Raw genomic sequence first — 13,181 nt, 5'->3', positions numbered from 1 at the left:
ATTTTTGTTCCCAGCTCAAGCCGACATAATAATACAGGCACGGAGGAGGCCGTTTCATAACTCTAATCTGATTAATGTGGGCATTCATTTGGCTTTAATGAGATCAAAGAAGTCCCCACCACAGACACACACACACACGCACACGCAAAACAGTCATCGACCGATGAAAACAGCCGTTCCCTTCTCTTGTAGCTATATTGAAAAATACATCCCCATGTTGTTGTGTTCACACAAATGAGTCACCGGTGGATTCAACAAAAATCCCCATTCCAGGGCCGTCAAAACAAGCACCCTGTTAAAAAACACATGCGCAGACGTATCAGAGGGCTGCCAGCGAAAAAGATCACATCGGGAAAGGTAATTGCATGCTTTGGGGTCCTGAATTTAGGATTTTGCTTTAGGATGCTTAGGGCTAATCCTGCGTTGAGCTGTGTCGGAAGGGTGCCTTCTCCGTGTAGTTATTCCGTATCATGCGCACAAAGTGTTATCTTTATCTGGTGAGTTTTGCCCTCGATAGATAAAGTGAGTTTGTCCTTCTTGGTTGCTCTCTCGTGAGCAGCTGCTGGAAATTTCACCTCTTTATAGACAAGATCCACCAGACGATGTCTACTAAAGGGTAAAGCTGTTTGGAAACTGAGAGACTGGCATTTTGGGGCATGCTCCTGAGAAATGTACAGTTCTTTGGAAGTTCACCAGAAGTTCACCAGAAGTTCTGCAATGAAGTCCCCAGCTGTTGTGCATTGGTCGTATCTTGGCCTTCCCAGGCGCTCGAAGCATCATTAATGGGTTTTCTTTCCTCATTTCTGCCTCACAATAACCTAGGGATGCCAATCCCCAGTTCGGGCCTGGGGATCTCCCAGTTTGGGGCATCTCCCCCTGTTTTAGGGCTCCCAGAAACAGGAGGAACTTACACGGGGAGGCATATTGATTGAAAAATACCAGGACGTTCCTAATCAAACTATGCTAAAAACACATCTCCTCTGATGCCCCCTGCAGGATAGTCCTCTCATGCTCTTAAATCATGCCTACTACCTACAGATCTTGCATATTTTAACAGGGTCTAACCAGCGTTCAATCAGCCCTTTCAGGGATACTGTGACGTGGGGAAGAGTCTGTTGTGGGGCAGGAGAGGGGGGAAGAACTGCTGCAAGGAAAGCCCCCAGTCTGTTTCCTTCCCAGCAGCCCCCAGGAAACATAAACACCTCCTCTTCTCCAAAAAGTCACTGCAACTGGATTTAAAACGGCTGCCTTTGTCGTTGTTTGAATTGCTCCAGTGCTAGTGGCCGCACAGCCACTGCTAGCCCATATTTGCCCACACAAGCAAGCAATTCCCACATCCCAGCCTGGTTCTTTCCCTTCTCGGCCAAGCTTAGCCGACCGGTCCGCATAACCCTCCTCGCTGAAGCCATAGCAACAAACAGAGGGAGAGCTGGTGCCTGTCTCACCGAAACTTTTCCCAATTAAGCGAGGGAGCAGATGTGTGAAAACCTGGCCACTTGTGGAGGCTGTGTGTATCAGGAACTCTTCTCCCCCGCCCCCCGCCCCCCCCCCGTAAATGCCAGGATTTGTACACACACGCTAATAAAATGAAGCTTACATTCGGAGGAGCGTAAACACCTGGGTCTGACAGCTGTGACGGAGAGGAGGGATTGGGAACAGGTTTGAGTTGGCAAAAACAAGAAGAAGAAGAATTGAGTTTTATACACCACTTTTCACTGTCCAAAGGAGTCTCAGTGGCTTATAATTACTCCCCACAACCGCCTCTCCCCACAACAGACGCCCTGTGTGCTCGATGGGGTTGAGAAAGCTCTGCTAGAACTGCTCTGTGAGAACAGCTCTGACAGGACTGTGACTAGCCCAAGGTCACCCAGCTGGCTGAATGTGGAGGAGAATCAAGCCCAGCTTGCAAGATTAGAAGTCACCGCTCCTAACCACTATGCCACGCTGGCTCTCATTGGGCACACACCAACTGGATTCACACATATGCAGAAATTGTGGACTTCTGAGGTCCACTATTAGCTACAAGGTACAGATGGAACGATCTGCCTGGAATAGTGATGCTCTGTCTTCTCAGTGCTTGGCAGGACAACCGTGGGAGGGCTTCTGAAGTTCTTGCCCTACTGATGGACCTCCTGAAGACCCCTGGATTCTGGCCACTGTGTGGCACAGAGTGTTGGACTGGATGGGTCATTGACCAGATCCAACATGGCTTCTCTTATGTTCTTAAGAGCAGTGGTCCAAGCATGGCTCTTAGCCACAAGGTCTAGATGGCACACTCTGTCTGGGATGCTCTGTCTTCTTGGTGCTTGGGGGGGCAACAGTGGGAGGGCTTCTGGAGTTCTGGTCCTGCTGGTGGATCTCCTGACAGCACCGAGGGCTTTGGACTACTGCATCGCAGAGTGCTGGGCAGGCTGGACCACTGGCCTGGTCCAACAAGGCTTCTCTTCTGCAGGCCCGTTCCCCTGTGAGCCGGCTGAGAGGGGGTGTCTGCTGCATGCATACGTGCCGCCAGTCCTGCTGCGAGCTCATTTCTCATCCGGTTGAAAGCAGAAAAGAAATCCCTTGGTTACAGAGGCCGCGCTCTGCCCACGGAGAGGGATTACACGTCCATGGCGAGAGATTAGAAATGGCAAGCCATTCGTCATTCCCCGCTCCCCCGGACCAGGCAGGTGCTCGGCTGCCGTTCCAAAAGGGATGTCAATCAGTCTGCCTCCCTTCCACTTGGGTGCCACCCGCAGGCTCCCAAATGGGACTCAGTACGTGGAAAGATGTCTGCCACAGACTTCCAAGAGACAGAGTGGTATAGGGGTGAAGGGTGGCAGCTTCTAATCTGGAGTGCCAAGCTGGACTCCCCACTCCACCGCATGTAGCCAGCTGGGTGACCTTCGGCTAGTCCCAGTCCTGTTAGAGCTGCTCTCACAGAGCAGTTCTGTCAGAACTCGCTCAGTCCTACCTGCCCGACAGGGTGTCTGTTGCGGGGAGAGGAAGGGAAAGCAACTGGAAGCCACTTTGAGACTCCTTCAGGTGTCTAAAAAGACAGGGCCATTGCTTGTTCTCTGAGGCGTACACAAGAACACAAAGTAAGAGCTGAAAAAAATCCTCAACGCCCATCAACAGCGAACCAGAGGTGGCCAAACGGTGGCTCTCCAGATGTCCGTGGACTACAATTCCCATGAGCCTCTGCTGGAATCCCCTGCTCTCTGATCCTTTTACCTGCTGCCAAGGGCTGGATGTGGGAGCTCCATCATGCCATGCAGATTCTCGTCTGCCGCACCAGGGCCCTTCCTTAGAAAAGGGCACTTTACAAGGGATGACTGCTTCAGAAATCCACAAAGTGTTCTATTTCATTTTTTTTTTTTAGGGGCTACAGCTTACCACCAGAGCTAAGCCCAGGCTCAATTAACTGAAGACTCCCTAGCTTGGCCAAAGCCACGCACGAGCCTCAGCTTGTTACCGACAACAGCGGAGGGCCAAAAATGGATCCACAACAGCCGCTCTTTCCAGATGCACCCTGAGCAACGCCAATTCGAAATCCACCTGCCCACCCACGCGCCACTGGCACACCCAGTCCTGGGCTGGATGGGTGCCCGAGGGGGAAATAAAACAACTCTGCACAGCCACCGTGAGGCGGGCTTTCACAAACCGAGATCCTTGCCAGTTTGGGAGCAGGTGGGCTTATTCGAGAGTCGTGCCCAGGCTGGTTTTCAGAGGCAAGCCTCAATTCCACATCCGTGGAAGCTTCAGCATCGTCCTAAGTGCTGTATAGAACCACAGAAACGCCGCAGCTGCTGCCCAGAAGGCAGAGAATAATGATCTCATACTTACGCCCACGTATTTTATAGCTATATACACATACGTGCAAACAAAAGCAGCTCTCGGATGGGTCCCAGCTCATTATGACAGTATGCAAATCAAGGGGTGGGATGAGGCCAAAACGAGCAAGGCTGACTTCTCAGTGGTCCTGATTTAATCTGCCCCAATAAAGGGCGACATTTTGGGCTGGTGGTTCTTTTAGAGCTTTCCTCACAGAGCAGTTCTCTTAGAGCTCTCTCATCCCCATGTACCTCCCCAGAGTGTCTGTTGTGGGCGAGGAAGGGAAAGATGCTTCTAAGCTGCTTTGGGACTACTTTGGGTCATAAAACTGGGGTATAAAACCCCAAGTTCTTCTTCTTCTGGAAGATATTATGTCCCCAAGGGTGCTACAGAAGCCGTATCTGGTCTTGAAAATGGCACAGGGGACTGGGGTGGAGACAGCAGCCCCTAACCTGCTCCCCCCATATATTACAATCCTGGGACATTCTTTTTTTTTTGGGGGGGGGTGCGGTGTCCCTGTGGCAGAGAAGGAAACACGGTATTATCTAGATCAGGGGTGGCCAAACTGTGGCACTACAATTACCATGATCCCCTGCCACCTGGCCGTGCTGGCAGGGGCTCGTGGTAACTGTACTCTATAAACACCTAGAGAGTCACAGCTTTGCCACACCTAATCTAGATCAAAAGTGGCCGATCTGTGGCTCTCCGGATGTCCACGGACAACAATTATGACGAGCATGTTGGCAGGGGATCATGGTAACTGTGGTCCGTGGACATCTGGAGAGCCACAATTAAGCCACCCCTGGCCTGGAGGACATTATGGTATCGTCCCGTTTGTCCCTTAGTGACAGAGATGAAAGGCAGCCTGCTGGGAATTCCGCTTCCTCCGATTGGCCCTCCGTCGCCGCCCTATTTGCTTAGCCCCGCCCCGTGTTCCATTTCTGAGCCAGACCCGGCTTTGCTTCTTTGCATGTCTTCTATCAGATCTATACAGCGCCTGCACGACAACCACACTGTGGAGAGACACGTCACATCCTCTCCACACACATGCACACAGTTCCCGGCCATGCAGAGACAACCCCCCCCCCGTACCCCTCTCCCTCCCCCCCCATCATGGCTTAATACAGGGGTAATCAAACTGCAGCCCTCCAGATGTCCATGGACTACAATTCCCACAAGCCCCTGCCAGCAAATGCTGGCAGGGGGCTCCTGGGAATTGTAGTCCATGGACATCTGGAGGGCCGCAGTTTGACTACCCCTGGCTTAATAGTTAGCAAGAGACCAGGTCCAAATTAGGTACACGTAGAAGAGGAGGAGAAGAATCCGCAGGGGCAGAAAGCTTGAAAGCCAGGCACCAGATGCTCACTGAACAACCTCCTTTTCAAAAAAGAAATATTAACCACGGTTTTTTTGGCTGTGGCGGAAACAGAAGGGTTATGATAAGCATCTGTCCAGATGCTGCTTAAAGACCGCCAGTGAGGGGGAGCTCAGTGCCTGCTTAGGCAGCTGATACCACTGCTGAACTGCTCTGAATGTGGAATTTTTTTTCCTGATATCTAGCCGGTACCGTTCTGCATGTAGTTTAAACCCATTACTATGGGTCCTCTCCTGCCAACAGGAATCGTTCCCTGCCCTCCTCCAAGTGACAGCCTTTCAAATCCTTCAAGAGAGCCATCCTGTCTCCTCTCAGCCTCCTCTTCTCCAGGCTGGACATTCCCAAATCCCTCAGCCTTTCCACTTAGGGCTTGGTCCCCAGGCCCCAGATCATCCTCATCCCTCTCCTTTGGACCCCTTCAATTTTGTCCACGTCCTTTTTGAAGTGAGGCCTCCAGAACTGCACACAGGACCCCAGCATGGGTCTGACCAATGCGGTCTACAGTGGAACAAAGACAACTTGCAATCTCTATGTGATACCCCTGTTGATACAGCCCAAGACTGTATTTGCCTTCTTTACCACCGCATCACCCTGTTTGCTCATATTTAACTCACAGCCCACAAGTACCCCAACATCTCATTCACACACAAGGCTACCCAGAAATGCATCTCCCACCCAGTATGCATGTTTCTCATTTTTGTGTCCCAGATGTTGAACTCTGCACTTATTGAATTGCATTTTGTTTGCATTTGCCCACTTTTCCAGCATGTTCAGACCTCGTTGAAGATCTTCTGGGGGGTCCGCTACTCCACATGACCAACAACCAAAACGTACTCACCATGTACATCGGGGAGCCACAGAGTGTCACGGCCATCATGTTATTTTGCAGGTACCGTGCAAATCCAAAATCAGCTGCATGCAGAGGAAAACAAGGGATCAGAAAGGGAAGCTCCTACGTATGCAGCCACGCAAGGACAGAAATTGACCCCTGCTCATCACCCAGTTCAGCCAGTACCATGGACAGAGCTGTCATTTCATATCCCAAACACATAAGGCCTTTCATATGCTACTGCAAACAGAAGTACTTCCTGAATGGACCTGTATGCATATTTTAAGGCCCTGAACAGTCTGGGACCCTCTGGCTGCCTCTTCTGCTGCACCCTCCCCCCCTTTGTAAGTTTTTAAAGGAAACATTAATGGCTCCTCCCCTTGATGCCAATTTTGCTAGCCTTTAAGGTACCATCGGGCTCTTGCTCTTTTTTCCTACTTCAAGGGAAGCTTCTCCAACCTTGCAATAATTTTGCTTGCCCAGCGGGATAGGCTGGGGGACTGATTTTGTACACACCGAAGCCACAGCAAGCTGAGATTTTAAATCAGAAGGGTGGAAAAGAAGGGCTTTTTGAATCCTTACACCTCTTCCCTCCCCCCTAAGGAAACTAAAACGCTCAAAATGTTTTTATTGCACTAGGAAAAGTTGCAGAGAATTCTGTACTTCCCCCCCTGGGGGAAATCAGAGCAGCTTGGGGGAATTTGCAGGGGGCAGAGGGTGAGATCATACACCCTTCTTCCCTGAATCACCCCTCAAACCTACAAATGCTGAAGCCATCAATTCTAACAGATTCCCGGTTGATTCGTTGAAAGACCAGCGATCTCTGTTGGGCAGCTTACCGATCTTAATGCGGATGTTATTGGGGTTCGATTTCTTGCCCCCCGCGAAGGAAAGGAGAATATTCTGAGGTTTCAGGTCCCGGTGGATAATCCCTTTGCTATGCAGCACTTTCATGGCGCCAGCGATTTGTTGAAGAAAGAGGCGGATTGTGTCCTCACTGAGCGTCCTCATGCCTGGGGAGTGGAAAGAGGGGGACAGTTGCAAAATTTCAGCTGACATTAACGGTTCCTCTCCATCATTACGAAGGAGTGATGTTATCATTAAGTCCCTCGTATTTATATCTTGCCTTTCAAGCTAAACATCTTGAAAAATGGGACCCAGAGCAGGGCGGGCCAGCTCGTCAGCTGGGCCGCCCCGCTCTGCAGGAGCTTTCCCAGTCCCTGCATGCCTGGGGAACATGGGTGGGGGGCCACAGCATGCCAACTGGGTCACCATGCTGTGGAGCAGGCTGCCAGGTGCTCACTCCATGGCCTCCCACGATTCCCTGCTCCTACCCTTGCAATCTTGGGCTAGTCACAGTTCTCTCAGAGCTGTTCTCACAGAGCAGTTCTTCCAGAGCTCTCTCAGCCCCACCTACCTTACGGAGGGTGAGGAGAGGAAGGGAAGGCAATTGTAAGCCACTTTGAGACTTCTTCGAGTCGTGAAAAGTGGGGTATAAAAACCAACTCTTTTTCTTCTGTTCTGAGCTGTAGGATCAGAACCCCCCCACCCCCTTCCCCAGCAGCTACCCTAAGGCAGAATTTTGAACTATTTTTCAGTCTGGGAGTTCACACGGCCTTGTTAATACTTCAAACGCCGGTTGCTATCCTCGACAAACGGCTGTTGCTCATTTTGCCTCTGTGCCCCTACTAATCATTCATAAAACTCTCAGCATCCGCCTGGGGGTAAATACGAATTTAGCTTTTTAATCCTTCAATTCCAGCAGATCAACATGAAAGGGCCTCAAAGAGCATCTGACAGAAATCTCCCTCTCCCCCACCCTGCTCACCCCCGCTTCTCTCCCACAAGTCAACGACGCAAAAATTAACAAGAAAAAGGGGATGACAAAGTAGATTAACGTTGTTTGTTTAAACGGGGAGCCGAAATCAGAGGAGAAAGAGATTAATATACATGAAAAGGTAGCTTTAATCTTTTGGTTTGCATGCAAGACTCGATGCCTTTTCTTTTTTTTAAAGAGGGTGAAGGTGGGAGAGAGGAATGAACTCTAAATGCAAGCGCATTTAGATGCAAGAAATGCACGAAATACCAGTTTAAAACCCAGCGGCATGCTGTCGGGTCTACGTGAACGCAGCCTGACTCCAGAGGTGCAGAATGAGCAAGTAGCTTCACGACTTTGCAAAAAAAGGGAACCTCGTGGTGTACTTACTGTGCAAGTAATCTGCCAGATCACCTCCATTGCAGTACTAGGAGGAAAGGGGGGGAAGAAAAAGCAAATCAGATCAATCTTGTTTTATGTGAGCAGCCAGAACAAGCCAATTGTATACTTAAATGTCACTTTTCAAAAGTCATCCCCTAAGACAGGGGTAGTCAACCTGTGGTCCTCCAGATGTCCATGGACTACAATTGTAGTCCATGGACATCTGGAGGACCACAGGTTGACTACCCCTGCCCTAAGAGAAACCTGGGGCCATTTCCTGTCTAAATGGCCAATCAGAACAGAAAAAGAGAGAACCTGTCCCAGGCTATCAAAATCAGTTAACAATATATTTATATAATCTTTATTTTAAATGATAAATGAAACAACCAGGAGGTTCTGCTAGGATATTTATTTAGAACCGCCTGCTTTTTTCGTGTTGTAAATGGCCAATCAGAGCCAACAATCGTTGTGAAAGGTACAGAAATCCTGATTCATTAGGAAGTAGATTTTTTAAAAGAAAGCCCTGCTAATTATTTTAATATAAGAACTGAACTGTAAGCATGTTCAGAAGAGGCAATCCCCCAACAGAATGCCTGCCCCAAGTGCCTGCATGCTGCCATAGATGTGCGAGTCATCGAAAAAAATACACACAAAAGTATTTGGGCACTCTCATTTTCCTCCTGTACAAATGTACCATTTAGCATGAAGAATATAAAAAACAGCCCTGCTAGATCAGGCTAATGGTCCATCTAGTCCAGCTCCCTGTCTCACACAGGGGCTAAACTGGACGGTTTAAACTAGCCCTCTGCGTGCAAAGCCAGTGCTCCACCACCTGAGCTTCAGTCCCTCTGTGTTTTTCCTGGCACAGAGCGGGAAACGGTGCCTGCTACTTAGATCCTGCTCGCTGCAGGGGCAGTTTGCAGGCCCAAGGAGCCTGCCAGGAAAAACAGGTGCCCAGATTTTCCATGCAAGTCAAACCAGCTCAGAGCAAAGCAAAAAGTAAAACCACCGTTTTGACCCAACTGGGTCCCTTGACGGAAAGCCAGAGTAAGCAGCCAATTTTTGTTTAACCTTCGTAAGGTGGGCCAACCTCCCCGTACGGATATGCCAAAACGAGAGGCCAAATCGCTTTTAATGAGAGTGGCATTTAAGGAAAGGATGACAACTTTCTACTTGATCATGCAGTTATGGGAAATTGGCTTTAGTTTCATATTGTAGTCCAAGGTCTCACCTCTCTTCCTGTATTAAGAGCCACAGAATCCAAGAGTTGGAAGGGGCCATGCAGGCCATCTAGTCCTACCCACTGCTTAATGCAGGATCGGCCTCAAGCATCCAGGATAAGGATTTGTCCAGCTGCTGCTTGAAGACCACCAATGAGGGGGAGCTCCCTACCTCCTTAGGCAGCCCCTTCCACTGCTGAACTAGACCCATAGAATCTTAGAGTGGGAAGGGGCCATACAGTCCCACCCCCTGCTCAATGCCGGATCAGCCTCAAGCATTCAGGATAGGGACTCGAACTGTGTAATGCTGTCCCAGTAACCCCATACCCCGCGAGGGGCTCCAGGCCTGGCCTGGAGACTTTGGAGTTCTCCTGGAGATGGAATTATTGCATCAGTCCAGGCTTCTGCGGTAGGCATGATGGAGATGTATAAAATGCTCTGTAATGCTCCACTCTGAGCAAAGGGGGTTGATGAACAACAGTTTCTCTTTTCGCTACAGCTTGCTCAATCAGGGCTTCGTGAAACCCGGGGACCCTGCTAAGGTCCCTTTCAACCCTAAACTCCCCCAACGCTGCTCCGGCATCTCTGCGAGTTTCCCAGGCTGTTGTCGGCCACCCAAGATAAGACTCACAGCTTTGCTAATCAGCTGGATATTTCCCTAAGCAGTGTGGTTAGACCAGAAAGAACCCTGAGAAAATTTTTCCTTACAAGATCCCAATCACTCACCTCCATAACCAAATAAACCGAGTTGGCCATTTCCTGGAAAGGGAAGGGGGAGAAAGAAAAAGAAAAGGATTATAATGTGGCGCGTCTAGATAACAAAGCCTGTAGCATAAATTGGACGGGGGGGGAGGGGGGGAGAAGGAAGCCATCTTGGCAATTCCCGTATTTATGTTAAACCTTCCCCTGCCCTGTCTCACCCATCCTGCTTTGCCAGGGGGGGGGGGAGAGGAAAGGGGAGAACCGCATTTCCTTTGCGTGCCACGTAGGGGTAACTGGGGAGGATGGCATTGGCTATAAGAGCAGAAGGGACACACAGCGGGAGCCAACAATATAACATGGGGGGGGGGGAGAGCAAGTTGTTTGGTCATGCAGCATGGTCCTTTGCTTCCCAGAGCCGAGCTGGTTTGGCCTTCCTTTCCCTTTCAGACTTTGGTTTATTGTATCATAGAATCCTAGAGTTGGAAGGGATCATAGAGGCCATCTAGTCCAACCTCCTGCTCAATGCAGGATCGGCCTCAAGCATCCAGGAGAAGTTTCTGTCCAGCCGCTGCTTGAAGACCACCAGTGAGGGGGGGGGAGCTCCCCACCTCCTTAGGCAGCCCATTCCACTGCTGAACTACTCTTGACTGTGAAAAATTTCTCCCTGATATCTAGCCAGTATTGTTCTACAGGTAGTTTAAACTCCTTATTGCATGTCCTCTCCTCTGTTGCCAACAGGAACCGTTCTCTGCCCTCCTCTAAGTGAAAACCTTTCAGGTGTTCAAGAGAGCCACCCTGTCCCTTCTCAACCTCCCCTTCTCCAGGCTGAACATTCCCAGGTCCCTCTGCCTTTCCTCCCAGGGCTTGGTCACCGTGCCCTGGGTCATCCTCATCGCTCTCCTCTGCCCCCTTTTCATTTTGTCCATGTCTAGATGTCTATCAAGAGCCTCTTGTGGCGCAGAGTGGTAAGGCAGCAGACATGCAGTCTGAAAGCCCTGCCCATGAGGCTGGGAGTTCAATCCCAGCAGCCGGCTCCAGGTTGACTCAGACTTCCATCCTTCCAAGGTCAGTAAAATGAGTACCCAGCTTGCTGCTGGGGGGTAAACGGTAATGACTGGGGAAGGCCCTGGCAAACCACCCCGTATTGAGTCTGCCATGAAAACGCTAGAGGGCGTCACCCCAAGGGTCAGACATGACCCAGTGCTTGCACAGGGGATACCTTTTCCTTTACCTTTAGATGTCTATCATGAAGGTGCCAGCGCAAATCCCCCACCCTACATATATGCACAAGCAGATTAATAAAGCTCTCCTTGATTTCAGAACTCGCTAAATGGACATGCAGAAAATAACCAAAACAACAGAAGGGAGTCGACTATTGAAATAACCGCGGTTGGAATGCCTCCCCCAGCCTTCTGCTCTAAGTCTAGAAAAATAGAAATCAAAACTTGACAGATCTGATTCAAGAATCTTCTACCTTTTGGGGGAGGATGAGGAGTGCAGAATCACAGTCTAGGAATAGAAATCCATTCTTTCTTCCCTAGTGATCTGACAAAGGGAGCTTCAGCACTTGAAAGTTTATATCCCAGGATCAGGGCATCCAGGTCTGGCAGACCAGCTGGTGGAAGATGGTGGTGGGGGGACACAACTTACAAGGAATGGGAAAAGAAGAAGCCTGGGGGGGAAAGTGCAATTTCTACATCATCCTGTAGCGACATCAGGATGTCAGTCATGTCAGGGGTGACACTCTGGGTTCTGGGCAAAACTCTATGGTAGAATTAGCTTCTTACCATAGAGTTTTGCCCCCAAACCAGAGCGTCGCCTCCCCAACATCATCAACATCCCTATGGCACTTCTGGGTGTCACAGAAATGTAACTCTTCCCCAGGCTTCTTGCCTGTTTGGGAGGAGAATTTCCCCCAGTTTTGGAAACCCCTGGAACAGTAGGGAGGTTGCCAAACCAGTGGATCTGCAGGCCCCAACTGGCAACTGACAATTTTGCTGGTATCTTGTTTGAAGAGAAGCTTTTTCTGTTTGAAGAGAAGCTTTTTTTACCCACTTCAAGGCAGATTCAACAACAAACGTAAGCAAGGGGTGACAATATTAAGCAAGGTTGTGCTTGTGTCCCTTCCTTGCATTCCCAGGGAATTGCTGATTGCCCCTGTGGGATGGTCAGTGAATTTCCTCCAGGCCTGGCTGGATTCTGGAGATTTTTGGTGGGGGAATACTGGGGCATGAAATTGGGGCCACTGTGGGTGGGCAGGTAGTTGTGAGTTCCTGCATTGTGCAGGGGGTTGGACTAGATGACCCCGGAGGTCCCTTCCAACTCCTATGATTCCATGATTCTATGAAATGGACTCCTTTCCCCAGTACAAAGCTCTTTAAAACGCCACAGTTGTCCAGAATTGTCACCCGCAAAGCAGTTCCAACGCAACTATTCCTCCAGAAACAACCTTTGGGGAATCCTCCCACAAACCAGAAATGGACAAAACAGGAAACCAATCTCCTACAGGGCGAACACCGAGCATTATTTTAGCACCCAGAGGAGATGGCCAACTTGAGCAGGCACCTAAATAAACTCATCAAGCCCAGGCAGAATGGCCATTTGCATCCTGGCTTGGTGAGGGATGAGGACACGCTCCAAGAATGTGTAACTCAGAAGTAACCCCACTCCATCCAATAGGAATTGTGCCCAAATAATCATGCATACAATTGCAGCCCAGAGCCAAATGCCACCTCCAGAGACACCGGCTAGCCATTATCCCAACCGATCTTGCAGGCCAGTTATTAGCGTAGCCTGTTTATAATTAAGGCCAGCTCATCACGAGATGATGGCTTACCTGGGGACCACAGCTTCACCACCAATACCTCAAGTGCAGCTCCTCAATCCCAGAGGTAGAAAGGTGCTTTTTTTGTTCTAGCATGGCAGCAAAAATGGCTAATGAGAACCACATGGCTTCCTTTGAAGGGCAGGGAGCTCACCCACTCGGCTAAGACAACTGGCATTGCTAAATCCAGGTTTGGAAATTCCCGGATATTTGGGATGCAG

The 13,181-nt window shown here is 49.9% G+C and overlaps 1 protein-coding gene across 2 annotated transcripts in view; it reads right to left on the bottom strand.

Moving 5' to 3' along the window:
* ULK1 (unc-51 like autophagy activating kinase 1) overlaps positions 1 to 13,181 on the bottom strand; it is a 74,916-nt gene that overhangs the window by 47,158 nt on the left and 14,577 nt on the right. For both annotated transcript variants that reach the window (XM_077307259.1, XM_077307260.1), the window contains 4 exons: positions 10,161 to 10,193; positions 8,224 to 8,260; positions 6,857 to 7,030; positions 6,027 to 6,100 (listed from right to left, as the gene is read on the bottom strand). In XM_077307259.1, the coding sequence (XP_077163374.1) occupies positions 6,027 to 6,100; positions 6,857 to 7,030; positions 8,224 to 8,260; positions 10,161 to 10,193 (318 nt within the window). The remainder of the gene's footprint in view (positions 1 to 6,026; positions 6,101 to 6,856; positions 7,031 to 8,223; positions 8,261 to 10,160; positions 10,194 to 13,181) is intronic.

Source organism: Paroedura picta, chromosome 13 (genome assembly GCF_049243985.1).
Source record: "Paroedura picta isolate Pp20150507F chromosome 13, Ppicta_v3.0, whole genome shotgun sequence".
In the NCBI taxonomy this organism is placed as follows: domain Eukaryota; kingdom Metazoa; phylum Chordata; class Lepidosauria; order Squamata; family Gekkonidae; genus Paroedura; species Paroedura picta.
Note: the sequence above shows the minus strand (reverse complement) of the source record. Positions and strands in the feature narration are given on the sequence as shown.